Source organism: Copadichromis virginalis, linkage group LG20, assembly GCF_057382275.1.
Source record: "Copadichromis virginalis isolate Kocher_CV1m ecotype Utaka linkage group LG20, C_Virginalis_male_GT1.1, whole genome shotgun sequence".
Classification (NCBI taxonomy): domain Eukaryota; kingdom Metazoa; phylum Chordata; class Actinopteri; order Cichliformes; family Cichlidae; genus Copadichromis; species Copadichromis virginalis.
In genome coordinates, this window is record NC_140637.1 from 24,470,640 (window position 1) to 24,496,288 (window position 25,649).

Here is a 25,649-nt window from a genome sequence, read left to right on the forward strand (position 1 = left end):
ATTGGGCATCTTTCTTTGCCTTTAGACAATAATTCTGATGGCAAAAGAGCCAAACGGGACAGGCAAAAAAATCCTACCATGTGAATTCATTGATTTTTTTTTCACATTCTGTCTCTCACAGTTGACGTGTACCTCTGGTGCAAATTACTGACCTCTGTCATCATTTTAGGTGGGGGGACTTGCACAATCGGTGGCTGACTAAATACTTTTTTGCCCCACTGTACCAGTCTACTGTTCTGTATTACTAAAATGCATGTTTAAAGACAGTGTAACAGGCTCTACGAATGACATTAAATAAAAATGTGCCAGCAGTCTTTGTAAAAAACTATATGCATTGATGTGATGAAGTCTTGGGAATGCACTGTATATGACTGGTCTATGGCAGACATGAAAAAATTTGGGTCCCCAGCAATAAACCTACTAGATAGGAAGTTGATATAAGTTTGAAGACAAACTGATATATTACAGATATTTATTATCGACTTTAATCAGAAAATTCAGAGTCACTGTAAAAGTAATCACCGGAAGTATGATCAAGGTTAATGTTCTCTGCTCCTGACAAAACTTGCATATAACACTGTCTTGCGTGCAGCTTGTTTTGTTTCACATTATGTCGTTTGCTGAGGATGATGCTCTGTTGACCTCTCAAACCCTCCTCACTTAGGCCACAATGCGAACCTTAAAAATAGAACATATAATTTAGTCTGCTTTACTGCATTCAGAAACAGTCAGTGTTTTGTATGCATTACTTAAATACATACATTTAAATATCTCACTGGAAAACAGCTCTTTCAGGGTATCATCATATTTTGAAAGAGATTTCCAGTGATAGTCCATCTTTCTAACAAGAATCTTCTTTTCCTCCTCGAGTCTTCTTATTGCCATGATGATATCGAATGCCCTTCTCTTTGTTGTAAGGCTGACAGAGTCTGAAATGAATTTATAACAAAGTTATAAATCAATTCAAAAAGAATGTCTGAAGTCGTAAATGATTTTAGGTTAACACCTGAAGTTTAGGGTTTCATTATATGTCAGATATGCTGAAAGTAGACAACATATTTGTACCGCTGTGTGCTCGCTTCCACGGCCAAGCTGTGTCACCAGACAGAATTTCTTCCAAGCACAGAGTTTCTTTGTCTGGAACCATTCTGTTGTATTTTTCCACAGCAGAAGTCAAGATTCCTTTCTCTTCTCTGATCTTGCGATGAATCTTGGAACGGGCTTTGTTTCCATCTGTGTCTTTATAAAGACGCTGGGATCGTCTCTTTATGCTTGCTACGAGCACTTCAATTCTGCTCACTAAAGGATCAACATTGCTTGTCCTTGTTGTTGCTGCTTAGAAGAAATAAGACAGCTGCACTTACATAAAGTCATTGTGCAATTGCATCACATTTTTGAATCAGTTTTTGCTCACCTTCTGCCCACTCCTTTACATCACTGACCCATTCATCCAGTTGACTGTCAGTCACTGCTAATTGGACTTTTAAGGACTCCAGGTTCTGAAGCTGGGTTAGAAGAGCTTTTGTGGCCTACATTGTCAATTTGAGATTAAAAAACAAACAAACAAAAAACACTAAATACATGTTTACTCCAAATAATTAGAACACAGAGGAGTAAGCATCTAAAAATAAAGTACCAATATCATTACCTTCTGATATCGATGGGTCAGAGAGGTGGCCAACTGGTCTAGCGTTTGTTGATTCCAGCGCATGGCCATAAAAGTTAGCATGTCCCTCCGTCCTGCACACACAGAAAACGCAATGTTACCACTTTCATCATAATTAGACACTTAAATATAACTAGTGCAGCATTTGCCTTCTCACCTGCTTTGGACATGTGTTTTGTGGTAACCACAATCCTTGACAAAAAGGCATTACTCTGCTCCACCTCCTCCCCTAGAGTCAAACCAGCCCCATCTTGATATGCTCCACTCCATTTCACCTGGAAAAAACACACACACACAGATGCACATACACATTACACAAAATGTTGATGTGCAAGTGTTCAGATAAAGTGATTAAAGTCAGAATTTCATACCTCACATTTGAAATCGTGGGCTTTAGCATGAAAGACTGAAAGAAATGGCTTCATTCTAAGAAGGTGCTGGAGCTCTGGACAGCTATTTGTTACTCATTCAAGATATGGCCAATACTTGCAGGTAACATCCATACAAAAAAAAGTGATATGTCTATTGGCCAGCTTTTGTTGCAGGTACAAGGGATAAGCAAAAATTTCACCCCTGTACATATTTAGAGCACTGAGCAGCACTCCATGCCTACACACTGCAAGTTCCAGTCCCTCCTCATCCACTTTGCTGCTGGATCTATGTGAGGTCTCTCTGGCTGCTGACCACTCCCCTCCACAAACACCTCGTCCAGAGACCTAAAATGCATTAAATAGGTGTTGACAGTGTCTTTTCACAATCTCTTCACTCCCACTCAAAAAAACTTTTCTGAAAGCCATCTGCAGAGATCTTTCCCGTCTGGTTTAAAATGAAAGACATAAACAGAAAACAACTATGCCACAAGTGACTTTTAAATCCAGAAGAACCATACTGTAAAGGATGCATAAACTAAAATGCTCACACAACCAAAATGGAGAGTTCGTTGACAAGCATTTTTTTTTCAGTATTTTATTTTAATTTTTTCAGCATAGAAAACTCCATCAACAAACAAATACAGCACAGGCGCTGAGATGACAGGACAAGAAATAGCATAATGATAATAGTCAATGAGGAAAGACAAAAGAAAAAAGAAAGAAAACATTAAAATTAGAAACTACCAGTATCCATAATGAATCAAATGTCATGAACATGTAATAAACAGGGAAATTGCGGTGCCATGGTACATGTTTATACAACATGAGTTTTCTCAAGTTGAGAACAAAACGGAGTCCAGGATTTTGAGAAAACATTTGCTGTAGGTGTCTGCAGGTATCGAACTTTTTCCAGCTGAATGACTGATAACATGTCATTGAGCCAGACATTGAAGGAGGGAGGAGCAGCGGACTTCCATTCCTTTAGAATAAGTCTTTTCGCAACCAGCATTCCGAGGTCGATTGGCACCCGCACAGTCGCAGGGATAGTCCTGGAACGTACACAGCCAAAAACGGCAATTTCTGGGTTGGGTAAAATGGAAATCCCATAAGCTTTAGAGTACCAATCAAATATTTTGGACCAAAAATTGGTCAATGAGGGGCAATGCCAGAAAGCGTGAGCCAATGTGCTCTCTGATGTTTTACATCTGTCACATATGGGGGAAGTTGAAGGATAAATTTTGTGTAGTCGAACCTTGGAATAATGTAGCCGATGGACAATTTTAAATTGTATTAATTGATGTCTGCTGTTAACAGAGCAGGAATGAATTTTTGATAGGCATTTGTCCCACATTGATTCTGATATTTCCACGCCCAAGTCCTCCCTCCAAGCGTCTCTTACTCTCGTAGTCTGCACTTCAATGCTGTCATCAAACAAATGTACAATTGTAGAAATCAAATGTTTGGAGTAAGGAGGGCTCAGGAACACCTTAAAAAGGTTATGTTCATGTGGAACATCATGGTAATTCTTCATATTGGATTGCATAAAATGCCTGACTTGTAGGTAACGGTAAAAATGTGAATGCGGTAAATCAAATTTTTGCTCAAGTTGATGAAATGATGCAAATTTTCCATCTATATAAAGATCTTTGAATTTGGTTAAGCCCTTCTCCTTCCAAACATAGTAGGATCTATCATCCCAAGGAGGCAAAAAGGCATGGTTATCACATATTGGTGCCTGCACAGAGGAGTTTGGCAGTTCAAAAAAACCTCTAACTTGGTTCAAAATCTGCACAGATTGTTTCGGAACAAACCTCAGTTTCTTAAGACTCTCAGCCCTCCCTACTTTCGAGAGAAGCAGGGCCTCTAGAGAGGAGCCCCTTACAATGCCAGCCTCCATTTTAACCCAAAGGGGGATGTTGAAATCACCAAGATCTGAGGATGTCTGCTGCCAGAAGGTCAAGGCTCTTAGATTTGCAGCCCAGTAATAATGTTTAAATATTGGTAAATTCAGACCTCCCTCCAATTTGGATTTTTGTAGATGTAGTTTTGAAATCCTAGGATTCTTGTTGTTCCATATGTAAGAAGTAATAATTGAGTCCAACTCCTTAAAGAAAGAGGAAGTGAGATAAATAGGAAGATTTTGGCAAAGATACAGAAATCTAAGAAGAGAGACCATTTTTATGGAATTTATATGACCAATCATAGATAGGGGAAGAATTTTCCATGACTCGATGTTATGCTTTAATGTTGACAAGAATTCAGCAAAGTTCAAGCTAAAAATTAATTTGGGATCTTTAGGAACAGTTAATCCAAGGTATGTGAGATGGTCGTTAACTATTTTGAATGGAACGTTACAAAGAGAACTCGGTGAACCGGTTTTAGATAAAGGCATAAGTTCACTTTTGTCCCAGTTAATTGTATATCCTGAGATTTTGCCAAAGGAGGTTACCAGATTAAGAAGGGATGGTACAGAGTCTTCTGCATTACACAGGTATAATAGTACGTCATCTGCGTATAAACTAATAACAGTTTCAACCCCTCCGACCAAGAGCCCTTGTATTTTTGGATGTGCTCTTATCCTAATCGCAAGGGGCTCTAATGCAAATAGAGCAAATAGAGCAGGGGACAGGGGGCAGCCCTGCTGAACAGAGCGCTGCAAAGGAAATGGCGCCGACCTCTCTCCATTTGTGAGAACTGAACAGGTTGGATTTGCGTATACTAATTTCACCCAAGATATAAATATTTCATCAAACCCAAACTTCCGTAATGACTCGAACATATAAAACCACTCAACTGATCAAAGGCTTTGTGTGCATCAAGAGCTAAAATTGCTGCTCCTGCCGAACTACCATGGTCAGAATAGATGGTGTTGAGAAGGCGTCTAACATTGAAAAAAGAAAGTCTGCCAGGGATAAATCCCGTTTGATCGGGGTGAATAATAGAGGTCAAGTGCTTGTTCAGTCTAGTTGCTAAAATTTTGGTTACCACTTTTCGATCAAAATTTTGAAGAGCAATTGGCCTGAAGTTAGCAGGATCCGAGTCATCTCTGCCTTTCTTCAAGATTAACGAAATATTTGCTTCATACAGAGTTTGGGGTAGTACGCCCCTGGTTTTAGAATCACACATCATCCTAAGCAAGAATGGAGCAAGACCATCACAAAATTTCTTATAAAATTCTATGCCAAAACCGTCAGGGCCTGAAGCCTTCCCAGATGCAAATGACTTAATAGCAGCTACCACTTCTTGCAACATAAAGTCCGAATCGAGTTGATCTCTGGCAGCTTCATCTAGCCTAGGCAGACTGAGAGAATCAAAAAAGTCGTTTAAGGCAGACTGTGTTACATTCAGCTGGGATGAGTACAACTCCTGATAGAACTCTCTAAAGCGCTCGTTAATGTCTATAGGGCTTGTTAGAAAAGCACCAGATTTAGATCTTATTTTGTGAATTGCTCTCGAAGCTTGTGTTCCTTTTAGTTGTTGCGCTAGCAATTTACCGGGTTTGTCTCCTATCTCAAAATGTTTATGTTTCAGCTTCAGTAGAAGGTTGGTAACCTGGTCACTCATAATTGCATTGTATTCGTATTTGAGTTTTAATATCTGTCTGTAATCCTCAGGTGATTTAGAATTCTGGTAAGCCCTTTCTAGATGAGGAATGGCACTATTAATTTCAGAAAGTCGCTTCATCTTCTCCTTTTTGAGGCCTGAGCTATAGGAAATAATTTCGCCACGCATTACGACTTTTAATGTTTCCCACAGTGTTGAATCAGAGACCTCTCCGTTGTCATTTGAGTCAAGAAAGTCCTTGAGTTTGGGTGTAATATATTTAATAAACTTTTCGTCGCTGAGAAGGGTTGGATTGAAACGCCAGGAATAGTTCACTTTAGGCAAACTAAGACTCAGTGATATAGACGTGGGACTGTGATCTGAAATCAAAATATTATGATATCTGGAATTCGAAATTTGAGAAATAAGGCTTGAACTGACCAAAAAATAATCAATTCGACTGTAGGATTTGTGGACGCCAGAGTAAAAGGAGTAATCTTTATCAGTGGGATGTTGAAGTCTCCAAATGTCCACTAAATTTCTAGCTTTAGAAAGATTATTCAGAAGCCGCACAGAGGCAATCTCTGGGGGAGGGCGAGTTGACAGGCGATCAAGGTAAGGGTCTAAATAGCAGTTCCAATCTCCTGCTACTACTATATTTGAGTCAGCATCATCCGGTAGCAAGTCAAACACCTTTCTGAAAAACGTAGGCTCATCTGTATTTGGACCATAAATATTTAGTAGGGTCAACGGGAGAGAAGCTATCATCCCTGAAACCATTATGTATCGTCCCTGAGGATTGTTGATGTTGGGGGAAAACTCTGCAAAAGACCCAGAAGAAATAAAGACACAATGAGACAAAGTTACTTTTTATGCTTTAACGTGTACACGGGTAAGCTGTTAAGAACAACTCACACCCATGAACAGAGGCTTGGCATTTTTATAGGCACAAATCACAGAGACAGTGAGAACAGGATAAGAAAATAATAAACAGATAAAATAAACAACTCCATATGTGGTGCTAGTCTCGTCAGCAGAGAGCTGGGAGAAAGCTGTGAGAGATAAAACAATCTAAAACAATATGTCCCAAAATAATATGTCTTTGCTGGGAAAGTCTAAAAGGATAATTCTAAACTAATCTAACCATAGACAAAGGGCAGACAAAGGGCATCTTTGTACATTTAAAAGAAGGTAAAGAAACATAGAATCATTTTCCACTAACAGTTGATTACAGATTTTAGTTGAAATGGGACATTTTTCTTAAATAGTATAGCTACCCCCCTGGCATGTGATGTAAAGGGTGACTGATATATTTGAGATATCCAGTTACATTTTAAAACATGTCGCATTCATGGCACGTCTATTGTGACGGACATATCTGGTGTGCGTGATGACATCACAATTATCACAAAAAAGGGGGCGTGGTAGACAGTCATGACAACGAAGCACAGCTGGATTGCTCCCACGTTGTTTGCATATATGTTCCGACACACTTTCTTGAGCTGCCATGGTATTCACCAGATGGCAGCTCCAACTCTCTGAAAAAAGAGTTTTTCTTGTGCTCCAGTTCAAGGAAGCCAGAAGAGGAGTTTTTGGTGGTGGTGCTTCATGGTGATTGTCTGAAGAATCATTCAGTGAGCTCTGGAGTTCTTGTAGAAAGTGCTCTGTTAAAAAACAAAAACAATATTTTCTATTAAAATTGATTAAATTATAAAAGTGTAATGGACAGAGTAGCTTTGAGAGTAAAGCTTGATGGCTATAAGCATGCTAGCAATTGCTGCAAACACATGAAGATACTGCTTTGGTCTAGTGAAGACACAGTGGAGTAAATACCAACAGTCTGGGGCAAATGCCACGTCACAGTGACTGTTATTAATGTGAGTGAAGTTGGCCAACTTCACTCACATTCACACACATTCTCCTCCCTCTTTTGTCATCCAGGAATTCACACACCCTTTTCTTAAGAGTAACAACATTACATTAAAAAATGCAGTAAAATATACCCCCAAACCATGAGTCTTATGTTCCCAATTGCGCATGCGCCGGACCGCGCTTTTCGACTGAGCGGGACAGCAAGCAAATTCTGGGTCCTTTCTCCGGATTCCATCGAACCCGATCAAACCACAGAAGTGACGGTAAGCTATTTACACAGGGTGAATAATATATAATAGTGCATGCAAATGGTAATTTTTGAAGTGATGAGCTATTAAACTTAACTTGTATTGCTTGCGTCTGTGTAATGCACCATTACTTGAAATGAAACTTGGAATCTGTTGCTGTCTGTTAACAGTCTAGACAACTGCCGGTAAGTTGCAATGAAATGTGTTCATGGTGCGCTTTTTATCAGTCAGCATGCAAAACCAGTCCCGGACTGGTAATCGGAACACTGAGGTCGTGTCCAACTTCATGGGCTGAATCCTCCTGAGGACCCGGCCTTCGCGGGCTACGGGTCCTCAGAAGGTCGGGTAGGCTGACCTTAAACTTATGTTTAACCTGAGTAGCGAAAGACGGTGGTGATCTGAAAATGATGTGCCGGGAGTTGTGCCGTTCTCGGCGGCTCTAGTGACCAAGCTCTCGGTTAGCTATCGAGCTGGTAGGTAACAGACGTCTCTGAAAACGTTGAAGCACTTTTGCAAATATGCGATATCTTGGTAAACCAAGCACATATTTGAAGTTTACACACCCACATTCTCGCCTGAAAATATGTTAAAAGTTTATTTTGTGATTCAGAAAGATTAATAAGAGTAATTTTAAAACTTGGTAGCTTCCGGCAATGGCGGAAACTGGAGTTTGGCTGGGCTGCGCTATGAATTCTGGGATATGGTGGGCCACGAAGGACACACCCGACCCCTCTTTCAAATTCGGGGAAAAGGAGGACGCTGTCTGTTGCTACCCGATCCGTACCGGAAATCCAATCGGTACCCCGCATGAGCAAATCTTACGTCACTTCCTCTCTTTGCCAACATTGTGACATTCAATATATTTGAATGATACAGTTAGCGCCCAGTTAGCTCCTAGCATTTCTCAACAGCTCTGCCTCTTTTTTGACTACTGGGACATTTAAACAATGGATAATCCGTATACAAACAAATTCATGCTTTTCTCCTCAACAGAGAGTGTTGAACAACAGCGCCATAAAATAAGAAGAATGGCGCCTAATTACAGAGTTAATAATACAGACTTTGTAATATGTCACGTGAAGATTCATCAGCCAGATGAAGTGTTTACTGACAATTGACAGTGATAGCGGGCATCATCATCACTATTCCAATCAATCCTCTCCACAGAGACAAGCATAAACACACTCGACTATCACTAAATCAAATTTAACACATGTTTGTAATGACGCTAATTCAGTTTACAATAGGGTTCATTCGCTCGGTCAGCAGGTGGCAGTATCCTCGTACACTGGGGAGTAAACTGCCATTAAACGAACAGAAGAAGATGAAAACCCCTGCACATGCGAGTGGTGAGAAAGAAGCTTCCTGTGTGGCTGGGTGTCAGAGGCTTTGAATGGAGGAAACATAGCAGAGACTGAGAAGATTTAGTTGGTGAAATATATAATGGTAAAGTAACAGGATAATTAATTAACGTGGTCAGGTCTGTTTAGAAGTACAGAGTTGGACAAGAAATTTATAATTTAGTGATGACACATTGTTATAACGGGTTTATATCTTATGCTAAATCTAAGTATGTTAAAGTGCTTAAAGGGGAACATTATTGTGTGCAAATTGTGTGGCTTTTAACAAGATTTTTTGTGTATTTAGCAGGTGAAATTATGTCAGTTGACCTCGGACTCTTGGGACGCTGTGGAATCTGAGGCCAACCACTAAGATATGATGTGGGGAAAATGAACAGAGGGAGTGATTTTAAGTGTGATTTCAGACTATGTAAGTATTAGTTAAACCAAGAGTAGGGCAAAACCTTTGTGGCCCTGAAGTTCTAATCCCCACAACATATCGATAGATTAATAAGAAATTTTTTTGTGTTTAAGATCTTTGGGGTTGTTGTTTGAGTGATGGGTGGATTCTGTCAGTTAGGTTTGGGTTGTTTTCTTATTTTAATAGAGGGAGTTTTATTAAACATGGACATGTCTAGAATTGGGCCCTTTAAAATTGTAACAGTGCACTTAGAGAAAACCTGTCAGGTGATTATGTTTTGTGTTTTGATGAGCTAATAATCAGCTGTCTTTTTCTCATTTTTGTTGTAAGCAGGCCTGCAAGATTGAATTAACAGCGCTAAAAAATTTTTTTTGGGAGAGCAAATATAAGGTGACCTTTTCCAGATTATAGCTGGCTGAGGAGAAGGCCACCTGTGGGAATCTGGAGTTCCTGTCTAAAAGGATTGCGGCGTGTCAATCCAGACCAAAATGATAGACAAGTGTTTTTCTTTTGAGTGAATGTGTGAATGACTGGACTGTGACTGGACTGACAACTGGACCAAGGCTACCATGAATAAAGGGGGACAAACAATTGACTCTGTTGGGGAGAGAAAGGGGATGCTTTGCAGACTTAATCTTTTGGCTGCCTTTGAAATAAGGGGCTTTATCAAGGGAGCTTGATGATTTAGCTATGATAAAACTTACAGATAAGTAATTGCTTCTATGCTTAAACTTAATTGAATGAAAATGCTTGTTTTGTTTTTCCTTTGATTTTTTAGTAGAATATGTAGGGGGTCAATGTAAAAACAAAATGCTTCTAGACATAGATAACATGAAGGTTCATTTGTAGGTGAGAGTTAAGACACATTTTGCGTGGAAACTTTTGCACTTGCAACAGTTTTTTTTAATGCACGCTTACAGACACAGACATGACGTAGATTGGTTTCTGGGGTAAAGGTGAAAAACAGTTTGCTTTGTCTTTGCTTAGCAAGAAGTAATGCAGAAGGTGTGAAAATAGGCCTGCTCTGAATAGGTCATCAGGAAAACATCTGGAGACTGAGACAACCATATAGGGCAAATGTGGTAGAGCTTGTAAATGTACGTGTGACTAAAAACAGGAAGTAAGTTGAGTACAGGACGTGCTTGAGATGATCAGATAAGAGAAGAAGATAGTTTCTTAAAGGGGGTTAAAGGTTGTTAAACGTGTTGTTTACCCAAATGAATAAAATTGAAGAATATATATATATATATATATATATATATATATATATACATATATATATATATAAAAATGATTTTTTATACACAAATTGCGACTGTGCTCATAGGAGTTGTCGCTCGGTCAACGTTGTTCAGCGTGACTGACTGAACTGATATATTGTAGAGATGACCTTGAGTGCCGATGGATAGATGCTAACACACTTATACACATAATTAGGTTAATACTTTTGATTAGAGTCCCCAACATGACTCATTCTCAAGTGAGAAATGAGAAATGAAGAGGGGGAACTGTTGAGGTTTAAATTTATAATCTTAAATGCTTATATGCTGATTATATTGCTTTATATAAGAAAGGCCTAACTCTGAGTACACTCTGTGCCAAAAGTGCTGACAGGAAACTGCATGCTTTTGCAGAAGCATGGTAATTGCAGTAGAAAGTCAAACCAACTATGCCGTTTGATCGAAACTTAAAGTGTGGTGTGACGTAGAGTGCAAGTATATAAATAACTAGGCTTCCGTTTGTGCTTCAGACCTGGGGTTGTGTGTTTTGTGTTCAGGTCTCCATATCCCGGATATGTAAAATAAAGATAATTTTAAAAGTAAAAGGACCACTTTTGAGCCGTGTCTTTCTTGGCCCTAAAGAATCCAAAAGAACTGGAATTTAATACTAAGAAGTAGTGCTGAAAGTTAGGTAGTTCTAATCCTCCTTTATCCTTGGTCTTTTGTAGTGTTTTTAAGCTTATACATGGGGGTTTAGGGGCTATGCGCTTACCTGCTGCTCTCTGGCAGGTAGCTCCATGCCCTCCTGGGTTTTAAATGCACCTTAGAACACACATACACCAACACTACATATGAGCGGGCGGAGTGAGGTTTAGAGTCTTCACACACCCCCGTTCTCTGCTGCCTGTTGGAGCGGGGGGGCTAGGAGGAGGAGTTGGCCGTCCAGTTGGGGTCTGGAATGTGGGGCCTCCCTGCTGCTGCCTGGCCAGGGCAGTCTGCTTCACTCCACCCCAGGGAAAAGGGTAACACTACCTGGGTCTGAGTGCAGTTTCCCCCTCCAGGGGCAAGGGTACCTAGACCTGGGGCTTAGAGTACGCTTGGGGAGTGTGATTGTGTGTACAGTGTCTATTTATGTCTGTCTCCACGTTGGGTGAGTGTTGAGTATTTGCATATGAGAGCATGAGGGTGGGAATGGATGTTTGTATCTGTGTGTGCCTATTTTTCTGTGTTTATACGTCAGGTTGGATATTAGACGCCACCTCTCTAGGGAAATCTCAGGCCCTCCAAGTTATGGAGGCCTATCTCCCCCCACCCCTCCCCTCCCCCTGCCAGTGGCAGACGCCCTCAGACATCGGTGCGTTGGTGGGTCTTTTTTCTTTCTCAACAGGTGATCCAGGTGATTTATATATGTATTTTTTGTCTGCTTATTTTGTTGGTTTTTGTTTTTTTGCCCTTTATCACCATTCCTCTTCCCCGCTGTTTTTCTTTCCCTCTTTCTTTCTCCCCTTTCTTTTCCCCAGTCAAGTCTGTCCCGTATTTAGCAGGTTAAAATAAAATAAACAATAAAAGGCGAATCAAATAGACTAATACAGCAAGGCTGGGTTGGTCAATTTGGTAAAGTAAATCCGTTGGGCATGTTTCTTTGCCTTTAGACAATAATTCTGATGGCAAAAGAGCCAAACAGGACAGGCAAAAAAAAAGAAAAAAAAATACTTTGTAGAACCACTTTTTGATGCAATTACAGCTGCCAGTCTTTTAGGGTATGTCTCTACCAGCTTTGCACATCCTTGCCCATTCTTCTTTGCAAAACAGCTCCAGCTCAGTCAGATTAGATGGTCAGCGTTTGTGAACAGCAGTTTTCAGATCTTGCCACAAATTCTCGATTGGATGTAGATCAGGACTTTGACTGGGCCATTCTAACACATGGATATGTTTTGTTTTAAACCATCCCATTTGTCACGGTTCTGGGTCAAATTGACCAGCATTTTGAGTTCTCATGTTTTGGTTTGATTTTGTATTTTTGGTTATTTTCTTGATCTGTTTTCAGGAGATTATGATGATGGTGATGATTAGTATTATTTAGTATGTTCCAGCTTAATCTGATTTAGGTTTAGTTCTGCCCGTGTAAAGGCCGTGTTTCTTAGTCTGCATCTTTGTGTATTGTTTCCTGTTTTATTTTAAAGGATTATGTCTTATGTCAGTGTGTCCGGCTTCGCTCCCCCCTGTCTCGTTAGTCCTAATCTCTCCCAGCTGTGTCTCCCTCCTGGTTTCCATTCCCTGATTACTTCCCTGTGTGTATTAGCCCTGTGTTTGCCTTTGCTCAGTGTCGCGTCGTACCCTCACGTTAACTGTGTGTTCTGTCCGCTAGCCTGCCTGTCCGCTTAGTTAGTTTTGTATTCTCAGTTTAGTTAAGTTTATGTTCTGTTAATGCCCAGCAATAAAGCTGAGTGTTTTTGAGTTCACGTCTGCCTCCAAATCCTGCATTTAGGATCCTTCCTCTCTGCCTGCCTGCACACAGCCATGACACCATTGTTGCCCTGGAAGGTGAACCTCCGCCCCAGTCTCAACTCTTTTGCAGACTCCAAGAGGTTTTCTTCCAAGATTGCCCTGTATTTGGCTCCATCCATCTTCCCATCAACTCTGACCAGCTTCACTGTCCCTGCTGAAGAGAAGCACCCCCAGAGCTTGATGCTGCCACCACCATATTTGACAGTGGGGATGGTGTGTTCAGAGTGATGTGCAGTGTTAGTTTTCCGCCACACATAGCGTTTTGCATTTTGGCCAAAAGTTCCATTTTGGTCTCATCTGACCAGAGCACCTTCTTCCACATGTTTGCTGTGTCCCCCACATGGCTTCTGGCAAACTGCAAACGGGACTTCTTATGGTTTTCTGTTAACAATGGCTTTCTTCTTGCCACTCTTCCATAAAGGCCAACTTTGTGCAGTGCACAACTAATAGTTGTCCTATGGACTGATTCCCCCACCTGAGCTGTAGATCTCTGCAGCTCGTCCAGAGTCACCATGGGCCTCTTGGCTGTATTTTTGATCAGCGCTCTCCTTGTTCGGCCTGTGAGTTTAGGTGGACGGCCTTGTCTTGGTAGATTTACAGTTGTGCCATACTCCTTCCATTTCTGAATGATCGCTTGAACAATGTTTGGAATCATGTATGATTTTTGTTCCACTTCTCACGTGTACACCACTTTGTATTGGTCTTTCACGTGGAATTCCAATAAAATTGATTCATGTTTGTGGCTGTAATGTGACAAAATGTGGGAAAGTTCAAGGGGGCCGAATACTTTTGCAAGCCACTGTGTATATATACAGCTAATTATTACATTTTTCTCTTTTTCTTTATAAATTTCAATTGTTACACATTCTAATACATTATCAATCGCAGTTGTCATACTTTCCACCACCTTGTAATTTAGGTTTTTATCCACATACACAGCTACTCCCCCTCCACTTTTGTTCCTTCTATTTACACAATTCACATCATATCCCATCAGTCCAAAGTCCAGTCCTTTCTCAGCATAAATCCATGTTTCAGAAATGGCAATAATTCCAAATGGATTTGTCAACTCATTTAGATATTCCTTGTCGGCGTTGGCTGTGGTCTCAAGGCTGAAGCTGATCAACAACAACAAATTCTCTCCCTGATAACAGAACAGTTTAGACTCCTCGTCCCCATCTGGATTCCAAACACCTCCAAATGCTTATCTCCAGCTAAGGTCAGACAGCGGCTCTGCCCCCGCACCAGACGAATGGCAGTAGGGCAGGATGGCTGTGTCTACATCGGCTTCCCCCCCCCTTACCCCTTAACCACCCCTGTTGCTTGCCATTTGTTTTCATGGTGTTTTGATGTGGAGATTTATGTGCTCTCTGTGCTGAGGAGTTTTGTTTGTTTTTCTGTTCTCATACTGACCTCCCACCAGGAGCCGAGTATGAGTAGAGGTCTCTTTTTTCCCCTCCTCCACCTACCCGTTGTATTGCACATTTCCTAGTTTTTTCTCTATCTCAGACCTGTTTTCCCATGTGACATCTGTGCTATGTATGTTTGTTCGGGGGGGGTCCAATTTCACTGCAGGCTGTAATATTTGCATGTGAAAAATAAAGGTTTCTTTGACTTTGTTGTGTCTGATCTGTCCCTCTTGATTCCCATGTGTCTCCACATTCCCTAATCGCTCTTATTTGTACATATTTTGTCAGTTCCCTTTTGTCCCTTGCTGGATTGTCTGTTCATCTCCCTCCATGTTCCAGGATCTCTCTCTGTGTTGGTTTTTGTGTTGCCCAGTTTAATTTTCCTTTTAGTGAATGTCCACTCTCCTTTTATGCTTTTCACTTTATATTTTTTGTATTTTTTTTTGTATATTACTATTAATAAGTAAAGATTTATTAGCTTTGAATAGCGCTCCAGAGCTACATAGGAAAGGAATAAAAACACGTTCATAAACAACAAAGTTTTTTTAAAACTGCTCTTAAATTAAACTTGTTCAGAGAGACACTCCAGGAAAAACGTTGGAAATCCTTCAAAACTTTAGAACCCCTTTTTTTGGCATTAAAACAAGACAAAGCCCTGTGTCAGATAGTTGTGGCAGTAGTCAGGCAACTTGATGATGTCAAAGCATATGATGGCTCTTGGCTGGCGCCTACTTGGCACCTTCTCAATCAGCTCTTTGGGTGGAACCTCCAACCCATCCAGAACTGCAAAAGATTCTTCAGATGCTCTCAAGAAGCTGTTGTCCTTACTAGTCAGAAATTCCACTTAAGCTTTAAGCTCTACTCAGCTTTATCATTCTTTCAGGTTCTTGGCTCGCTTTGTGGGTGGATGGATTCTTTACAGATGGTGTCGGGTTCATTTTATGAGAGAAGATAAGCTTAAAGTTTTCATAATTAAGTATTAAGTGGTTAAAGTTTCAAGTTAGTTTTCCATGGGTGCCATTGTGCATGGAGCATTATGGTTACCTTTTTCTGGCAGAACCGAGGGATGCACATTGTTGTGGCATAAATGTTATAGCTGTAACTTCACTGTGGCGTGGTTAGTAGCGTTAGAGGGTGATACACCTAAGCTCAATCAGCTCATCGTGCCTCCCCTGTATAAAAGTCTGTGGTAGTTGTTGTTGGTCTATGGGAGGCTGGAAGCTAAAAAGCTGTAGCTGCGAGTATTGTGGAAACAACAACCAGAAATAAAATGTTTGCTGAAAAGTGTGATGATGTGGTTGGGTTTGTCATTCATGCCACATTCACGATGACACAAAACATGAGGGAAAAAGAGCTTTATTTTGAATTTACCTGAAATCAGCGGTAAACAAATTGGAATAGGAAAGCAGCTAAAAGATTGTAACCTTTGTAGATTTTCATTTAGCGATGACATGAAAAATAATGAATATTCACACAAGAAGCAAATCATAATGCTACCCAAAACTGCATGTTTTGAAACAACACAATCTATTTAGTGTGATTCTTGTGAAAATGTGCAATAAGTAGTCGAAACATTACAATAAATGACTCACTTTAGATTATCAAGAGTTTGTTTCATATTGATACATTTTGAGGGAATTGTTGCAGGAAGTACTTAGTATCAGTTTGTATCAATCACAAAAAACAGATTGAAAGTCATTCAGCATGTAATATTTTGATAAAATTTCATATCTAGAATAAATCAGATGGTTAAGATAAGAAAAAAAACAAACAAAAATATTTAAAATCTCCAAACTACATTAATTGCCAGATTCAAAACACCCATATTAAAATCCCTACAGTCACACAAAAACTTGATACATGAATCTTTCACATGTTCAGATCGTCTGGTCATTTCCTGGAGTTGCTCAACTAGTGTTGGGGTCAGTGTTATCCTCCTCTTCCACATCCTGTAAATAAAGCTTATTAGTACCACCAATATGTTAGAGTTTTGAAGTGTAATCTGAACTCAGGGATCTGACAAGATAGACAGTTTTCCTACTTACACTCACATCATTTTGCTTATTATGTAGTAATGCTGATCAAAGCAATTAAATAGAATAAAGTAAGTAGTACCTCAAAGCCATAGTCCTTGCACCAGTCCTTGAAAGCTTTCTTGATATCGTTTTCTTTGTCTGGTATGTCTTTACGGTTCTTCCAGTAAACCCTAAGTGTCTCGTCAGAAAAGCGCTCTGGGAGAAGCTTCGACACCTGACATCAGGCACAGCAGCATATAAATTACGTATTACACAGCCAATGTTTTCTTATGGAGATGCATAAAAAAAGAACACAGCACATAGAAATAAAGGCTGTAGTTCTCACCTTTGATTTGGAGATTGGGATTCCTTTGTCAGGGTTATCCTTGCGATAGAAAAATGCTTTACTGATGGGGTCCTCAGTGTTCATCCCATAGTCAAAAGTGACAGGCTAAAATAAAATTTTACAGAGAAGCCTGTGTTTATATCCACATATAAATATTGGCCCAGTGGAGGTTGCACACATATTTTAAATACATTCGGGGAAAAAAATCCAGATTTTAAGAAAAGTTATTAATCAATAAAACTCACAATGACTTCAAATTTTCCCCCAGGACACTTTTCATCCAGTTTTTTTGTCAAATCTGCCTTCAACTCCTGAACAATGAAGGAGATAATAGGACAGAATGTGCATTTTTATTATTGTTTTGTTAATCTTGTTTTTGAGCTGCTCTCATTCTTACCTTCATTTTTTTCTTTTTTTCTTCCTTGTTGTATTTTTCCTTGAGCTGAGAAAGGGGGGAAGTGGGAGGGAGAAGAAAAAGATTTATTCAGTACTGAAAATGCACAGCAAGCATGATAACATCAAACCAAAGGCACAACCTAAAATGAAAAGCTACAGGGAGGACTATGTTCATATTCACATGAAATAATTGCCCAGTGGGGGTTGGAAACATCTTAAAAAAATCAACAACAAAAATTAATATTTTAAGAAAGGTTCACAAATTAATAAAACTCACAATAATCACAAACTCATTCTTATCGACCCCAGGAACGTCCTTGAACAGTTCTTTTAAACTTTTCTTCTTCTCCTGAAGGATGGAGGTCAAAACATGTGTCTTATTATTATTGTTTTGTTAATATTGTTTTTTTAAGCTGTTCTCATACTTACCTCTGATATGTCCAATTGGTCTTTTTTCTTGTATTGAAAAAGTGGGAGGGGGAAGAAAAGGATTTAGTCAGTACTGAAAAAACACAGCAAGCATGATCACATCAAACCAAATGTTTAAAGAATCTATGTTTCTTAATTTCTCTGCTTCAAACACAATATTTCTCACCCATCAAATATGAGCTGTTCCAAAACTTTCTTCAGATATATTCTTTCTTCAGATATACATTAACAGCTTGGTATTTTAGTACATGCATGGAAAATTGACTCTTTGAAAGTAGTATTGCATGCATTCTAAGCTCAGGTTCTGTGCTTCCTCCCTCCCTTTCTCTGTCAATGGATCCCATTCAGTGTGAATACTTGACTTGTAATACAGGCACATAAAAACATAATTGCTTACCATGGCCTGACCCACACAGTAGTACAGGTCTCGATCCATGACCCTCTTTAGAATCTTCCTTGCCTCCTTCAAATCATCTGAAGTAGAGTTGAGTATTTTTTCTATCACATGATCTACAGAGTAAACAGAAATAAATTGGAAGTTAAGACAGTTCAAACAAGATAAAACAATAAAATTCATCTTACAAAGTTATTTACACAAACTTATATCACAAAAAACCAACTGTATTATTATAGCAAACATTACTAAATATAGTGTAATAGAGTAAAGCCCCTCTGCAGAGAACAGTAGTTTAACCTCCTAACGGTGTGTTCACACTGAACGTGATAGACGCGACCAGAGCGTCAGGTTTACATGTAAAGTCAATGGAGAAGCGTGATGACCTGCGACTGGGGGTCCTGCGAAAATTCAGGAGCAGATTAGCGTTGCGAAAACGCGTCAAACACGCGTCAAAGTAGCGTGACTGGCGCATTTGACGTGCGTCTAATTCGCGTTGCACACGTGTTGAGGTGCAAATTTGCACGCGTCTGGCGCGTTTTGGTCGCGTCTATCACGTTCGGTGTGAACACACCGTAAGACCTGAACTCTTCCACGGCATGCGTTTTAATTTCTCTTTGATATTTGGGCATATTGGGGCCTGATGAATGTAAAAACAAAGAATTACCAGATTTATTTATTTTTTAACCTGATTTTTGTTTCTAAGAAAAATGAGAGCCACATATGAGGATATTCGTTTGAAATTTCAATAGAACAGTAGCAGTATAATGTCCTCGTAAGTGGATATCAGGCCCCTCTAGAGCAAAATTGAGTATTTTGGTCTAAATAACCCAAAATGTGATGTCCACATATGTGGACGCCAGGTCCTAGGAGGTTAAATAAATATACAGTTAAATTGTTTCAAAAATGTCAGTCAAAAGGAACATAGTCCTATTTGTGTGTTGTCCATAATCTTTCCCAATTCATATCTGTATTTAGTTTATCTGAAATAAACTGAATGAGATAAATAAAAACTTTTATAGGTAAAAAAAAAATGCATGTAAAGACAATTTGTAATTTATACACAACACAGATCAAAGCCACTACCTGTCAGCTTCATGTATGCCTCCATGTTCTCTTTGGCTTCAGAGAGAGAAAACTTAGCATTTGAAGTTTCAATTTGCATTTCTTGAACCTTATCTGCTTGCACGAGGGCATCTTTGATCCTGGAAATAATGACCCAACATATGACTTTAGTGGCACACTGCAAACAAGCTAAATTTTGTGCTAGTATTTTGAGTACACTCACATAATTTCTACAGCCAACGCTATCCTGTGCTTGCAGGCTCTTCTGTGGATAGAGTGCCTTTGTTGGAATATGTCATACAGATTTGCCACTTCCTGTTGACAGCATAGTTTAGTTATAGCTACTCATATATAGTTTTCCTTAAAAATTGATTTAAAAAAAAAAAAGCAGAGGTCAATACCTTGTCTCTAGAGCAAATGTGCTTAATTTTTGTTTTCTTTTTGCTCCCATCCTCCTCCTCCACATCACACACCCTGGCAAACATAATGAAGCGTTGATGGTCAAAGTTGTTCCGGATGCCCAGGTGGTGGCAATCCCTGAGATGGGAGAGAGGAAATGTGAATTAAAAAAACAAACAAACATCAAACAAGCAAGCAAACTAACAAACCAACAAAAAAAGCTTGTGGTAAACTCTTCAAAGAACCACTAAGTCTACTACAAAAATTGAATTTTTCTTTTGTAAAGCACGCTTCACCTGGCAAAGTAGTCAAACTTGTCAACATCAATCCCGGTTTCCTTGTTTGCCACAATTTCATAGAGAAAGGATTTTTCCTTTTTTCGACCTTTATACTCCCACTGTGGAGATAAAGCCAGACTAGAAGCATTAGATTCTCACTTCTGCAGCAGCGATGATTGTGAATTCACACAACTGATCAGTACCGTATCCTCATCTTGTTCCTTCTCCTGAGATTTTCCATCCTGATCTGGTTTCTTTTCCTGAGATTTTTCATCCTGATCTGGTTCCTTCTCCTGAGATTTTCCATCCTGATCTGATTCCTTCTTCGGACGTCCTTTAATCAGTTCTTCAATGAACACCCGGTCAGGTTCACTTTTTTCTTCTATTTTCAGTCCACACTCCTTCATCATTTCCTTCAGGCCATTTTTTTGTTCCAGTAGGCGATCAAGCATATTAATAGAGGCATCCTCATGCTACAAGAATACACAGACAGGTGCTTTAGTGGCGACAGGATCAAAGTGAAAAAAAGCAAGCATGCAAATGTTGTTTTTAATCGCACATTAAAAAAAAAAGTCCCAATTTGCTTTACAAAGCTGATGTACAAACGCTGAATTTAAAGCAATACAAAATAAGATGGCTTAAGTGATACCATACATGCCAACCCTCCCGATTTTTCCTGGAGAATCCCGAATTTCAGTGCCCCTCCCGAAAATCTCCCGGAGCCACCAATCTCCTGAATTTCCACCCAGACAACAAAATTAAAAAACCATATCCCTACATCTCACATCCCACTAGCTTGATGTACAAAAAAGACGCAAAAAAAAACGGTAAACTACTGCTAACGGAGAAAAGGGAGAGAAAAACATGGTTAAATTGTACAAAGACGAATAGTTCTAGCTACAGTCAACAGGGGAACGAGATTTGTAATGTACATGATTTAATTTGAGCAATCTGAAATGCATAATATGTATTGTATAGTTTACAGTCACTTGGTATTCGCTCGCTCTGTGGTAGAGTATTACTTCCTGTTCCTGCTCAAACACAGTGGTGTTTCTGAGTAGCTTATCTGCTTAGCAATTTAATTAATTAAATTAAATACATTCTTTTTTCATAGTATAATCTTCACGTGCTTCATCCGAAGCACACTTTCTGTGTAGTCACCACCTAATTTATAGCCAAAGAATTCACTCACTGTCTCTGTACTGTTTCGCTAGCTTAGCTTAGCTCATAGCCGACTCGTTAGCACCATGGCTACTTCACCTGTCCCTCCTGCACTTTCTTGCTCATTGTGTCAGATGTTTAGTTACTCCTAGGCCTCCTTTAGCAGTAATGATATCTGGAACAAATGTAGCATATTTGCAGCTCTGGAGGCCAGGATTACTGAATTGGAGACTCGGCTTCGCACCCTTCATTCAGCCGTAGCTAGCCAGGCCCCTGTAGCTGGTGCAGCCAAAGAAAGCGTAGGCCCCACTAGCTGTTCCCCGGCAGACCCCAAGCAGCTGGGGAAAGAGGGTGGCTGGGTGACGGTGAGGAGGAAGCATAGTCCTAAACAGAAGCCCCAGGTACACCACCAACCTTTTCATGTGTCCAACTGTTTTTCCCCACTCGGCGACACACCCGCCGGGGTTCAAACTCTGGTAATTGGTGATTCTGTTCTCAGACATGTGAAGCTAGAGACACCGGCAACCATAGTCAATTGTCTTCCAGGGGCCAGAGCAGGAGACATTGAAGGAAATTTAAAACTGCTGGCTAAGGGTAAACGTAAATTCAGTAAAATCATAATTCACGTAGGCAGTAATGACACCCGGTTACGCCAAACGGAGGTCACTAAAATCAATATTGAATCGGTGTGCAACTTTGTCAAAACAATGTCGGACTCTGTAGTTTTCTCTGGTCCCCTCCCCAATCAGACCAGGAGTGACATGTTTAGCCGCATGTTCTCCTTAAATTCCTGGCTGTCTGAGTGGTGTCCCAGAAACGATGTGGGCTTCATAGATAATTGGCAAACCTTCTGGAGAAAACCTGGTCTTGTTAGGAGAGACGGCATCCATCCCACTTTGGATGGTGTCATGGTCCTGGGCCATGTGGGCCCAGTATTCTTAGTTTTCATGTATTTTTGTATTTTGTTCTTTATTTAGGCCATGCTTCCTGGGTTGATCTGTTACGTTGTTCCTTATGTGTTTTCCCTTCGTGACTCTTACCCCCTGTGTGCCCCTCTGTGTATTTATGAGCCCTCGTCTCTCTTTGTGTTTTATTCTATGTTTTCCCCAGCCCGTTATGTCTGCGTTCTCCCCGTGCTCTCTCTCCTCCTGTTTGAACCTCTGTGTACTTCCTGTTTTACTTTGCCCATCTCCCATCAGTGTTACGTTCACTCCTGCCGTGTCTTGTTATGATTATCAGTGTCACCTGTGTTCCCCGTGTGCATCCACTTCCCCTGATCATCCCTCATGTGTATTTAGTCTCTGTGTTTCATACAGTCTGTGTCGCGTCGTCTGTGTTCCCACCCTCCGTGTTTCCATGCCCAGACCTTTGTATTCTAAATCATAGCCTTACCTTAGTTCATTCCCAGTTTAGGTTTCTGTTTAGTTATTGCTTTTGTGCTGCCCTTATTCTGGTTTGTTTCTCTTGCGTTACCAGCCACAATAAAAGGCTCGCTTTTGTTTAAAGTTCACTCCCGTGTCACTTTTGTCTGCACCTGAGTCCTCCATGCACTCTCCACACGGTCTGTCACAGCGGACCGTGACAGGATGGAGCAGCTCTCATTTCTGGAAATATGGACAAATTTATTAAACCCCCCAAAATATGACTATCCAGAGTTGGGACCAGGAAGCAGAGTTGCAGTCTTACACGCCTCTCTGCAGCTTCTCTCCTCCTGCTACCCCCCCAAAAATCCATCTCCATAGACACTGTGTCAGCTCCCAAAAAGACAAAAAACAAACTAAAAACCAGCAATAAACAACTTAAACATAAACAATCACAAAGAAAGAACAATACAGTATCCACATCTGAACCAAAGAGTAAAACAGTGAAATGTGGATTATTAAATATTAGGTCTCTCTCCTCCAAGTCTCTGTTAGTACATGACTTAATAATTGATCAACAAATCGATTTACTCTGCCTTACAGAAACCTGGTTGCAACAGGATGATTATGTTAGTTTAAATGAATCAACACCCCCGAGTCATTCTAACTACCAGAAATCTCGAAGCACAGGCTGAGGGGGCGGTGTGGCAGCAATTTTTCACACCAGCCTATTAATTAACAAAGTACCAAGACAGACTTCTAATTCATTTGAAATACTGATGCTTAGCCTTGTCCACCCCAGCTGTAAAACTCAGAAACCAGTCTTACTTGTTATCATCTATCGTCCACCTGGGCCTTACAGAGTTTCTCTCTGATTTCTCAGCCTTTTTATCTTATTTAGTTCTCAGCTCAGATAAAATAATTATTGTGGGTGATTTTAACATCCATGTAGATGCTAAAAATGACAGCCTCAACATGGCATTTGATCTGTTATTAGACTCAATTGGCTTCTCTCAAAATGTAAAAGATGCAAAAAAAAAAACCCAGGTTTCTCTTCAGCACTGTAGCCAGGCTGACAAAAAGTCAGAGCTCTATTGAGCCAACCATCCCTTTAACGTTAAGTAGTAATGAGTTCATGAACTTCTTCACAAATAAAATTTTTATCATTAGAGAAAAAAATACCAATAATCATCCCACAGATGTATTATTATCTACAGCTACTTTTAGTACCATTGATGTTAAGTTAGACTCTTTTTCTCCAATTGATCTTTCTGAGTTAACTTCAAAAATTACTTCCTCCAAACCATCAACGTGTCTTTTAGACCCCATTCCTACAAAACTGCAAAGTCCTGCCATTAATTAATTCTTTAATCTTAAATATGATCAACCTATCTCTAATGATCGGCTATGTACCACAGGCCTTCAAGCTGGCTGTAGTTAAACCTTTACTCAAAAAGCCATCTCTAGACCCAGCAGTCTTATCTAATTATAGGCCAATCTCCATCCTTCCTTTCATATCAAAAATCCTTGAAAGAGTAGTTGTCAAACAGCTAACAGATCATCTGCAGAGGAATGGTTTATTTGAAGAGTTTCAGTCAGGTTTCAGAGCTCATCACAGCACAGAAACAGCTTTAGTGAAGGTTACAAATGATCTTTTTATGGCCTCTGACAGTGGACTCATCTCTGTGCTTGTCCTGCTAGACCTCAGTGCAGCATTTGATACTGTTGACCATAATATCCTATTACAGCAATTAGAACATGCTGTAGGTATTACAGGTACTGCGCTGCAGTGGTTTGTATCATACTCCAATTTGTACATGTAAATGGAGAGTCCTCTTCACACACTGAGGTTAATTATGGAGTTCCACAGGGTTCGGTGCTAGGACCAATTCTGTTTACACTATACATGCTTCCCCTAGGCAGCATCATTAGAAGACATAGCATACATTTTCACTGCTATGCTGATGACACCCAGCTCTATCTATCTATGAAGCCAGATAACACACACCGACTAGTTAAACTGCAGGAATGTCTTAAAGACATAAAGACCTGGATAGCTGCTAACTATCTGCTTCTTAATTCAGATAAAACTGAGGTTATTGTACTCGGCCCTGAAAATCTTAGAAATATGGTATCTAACCAGATTCTTACATTGGCATTACCTTGGCCTCCAGTAACGCAGTGAGGAACCTTGGAGTCATTTTTGACCAGGACATGTCCTTCAACGCACATATTAAACAAATATGTAAGACTGCTTTCTTCCATTTGCGCAACATCTCTAAAGTTAGAAATATCCTCTCTCAGAGTGACGCAGAAAAACTAGTTCATGCATTTATTATTTCCAGGCTGGACTACTGCAATTCATTATTATCAGGATGTCCAAAAAACTCACTGAAAAGCCTTCAGTTAATCCAAAACGCTGCAGCAAGAGTACTGATAGGGACTAGAAAGAGAGAGCATTTTTCTCCTGTTTTGGCTTCCCTTCATTGGCTTCCTGTTAAATCCAGAATTGAATTCAAAATCCTGCTCCTCACATACAAGGTCTTAAATAATCAGGCCCCATCTTATCTTAATGACCTTGTAGTACCATGTCACCCTATTAGAGCACTTCGCTCTCGCACTGCAGGCTTACTTGTTTTTCCTAGAGTATTTAAAAGTAGAATGGGAGGGAGAGCCTTCAGTTTTCAGGCCCCTCTTCTGTGGAACCAGCTTCCAGTTTGGATTCGGGAGACAGCCACTATCTCTACCTTCAAGATGAGGCTTAAAACTTTCCTTTTTGCTAAAGCATATAGTTAGGGCTGGACCAGGTGACCCTGAATCCTCCCTTAGTTATGCTGCAATAGATGTAGGCTGCCGGGGATTCCCATGATGCATTTAGTTTTTCCTTTCCAGTCACCTTTCTCACTCACTGTGTTAATAGACCTCTCTGCATTGAATCATATCTGTTATTAACCTCTGTCTCTCTTTCACAGCATGTCTTTTATCCTGTCTTCCTTCTCTCACCCCAACCGGTGATTAAACAGAAGTGTGAGATGGTCGAGAATTTACGCCAGCATCCGGTTATATTTAGATAGCATGGAGCAGACGCAGTTTCACTCCACCGAGAGAGCTCGTGGCGTAATTCTGAAGGCTACACCGTCACAGTCGCTCACTTCCGGCCTACCCGGCTGTCAGAGGAACCGGCCCACTTAGACCACGAAGGCTGGG

At 40.2% G+C, this 25,649-nt stretch overlaps 1 protein-coding gene and 1 pseudogene across 3 annotated transcripts in view; both read right to left on the reverse strand.

Moving 5' to 3' along the window:
• Positions 1-475: 475 nt before the first annotated feature.
• On the reverse strand, positions 476-2,169 carry LOC146684875 (uncharacterized; annotated as a pseudogene).
• Positions 2,170-15,938: 13,769 nt separating this feature from the next.
• LOC146684876 (deoxynucleoside triphosphate triphosphohydrolase SAMHD1-like) overlaps positions 15,939-25,649 on the reverse strand; it is a 32,558-nt gene continuing 22,847 nt past the window's right edge. For all 3 annotated transcript variants that reach the window (XM_085443556.1, XM_085443557.1, XM_085443558.1), the window contains 13 exons: positions 20,124-20,393; positions 19,939-20,039; positions 19,645-19,780; positions 19,467-19,558; positions 19,265-19,383; positions 18,182-18,294; positions 17,785-17,811; positions 17,633-17,704; positions 17,357-17,401; positions 17,205-17,270; positions 16,960-17,064; positions 16,714-16,848; positions 15,939-16,547 (listed from right to left, as the gene is read on the reverse strand). In XM_085443556.1, the coding sequence (XP_085299682.1) occupies positions 16,506-16,547; positions 16,714-16,848; positions 16,960-17,064; positions 17,205-17,270; positions 17,357-17,401; positions 17,633-17,704; positions 17,785-17,811; positions 18,182-18,294; positions 19,265-19,383; positions 19,467-19,558; positions 19,645-19,780; positions 19,939-20,039; positions 20,124-20,393 (1,323 nt within the window). In that variant the 3' untranslated portion in view covers positions 15,939-16,505. The remainder of the gene's footprint in view (positions 16,548-16,713; positions 16,849-16,959; positions 17,065-17,204; positions 17,271-17,356; positions 17,402-17,632; positions 17,705-17,784; positions 17,812-18,181; positions 18,295-19,264; positions 19,384-19,466; positions 19,559-19,644; positions 19,781-19,938; positions 20,040-20,123; positions 20,394-25,649) is intronic.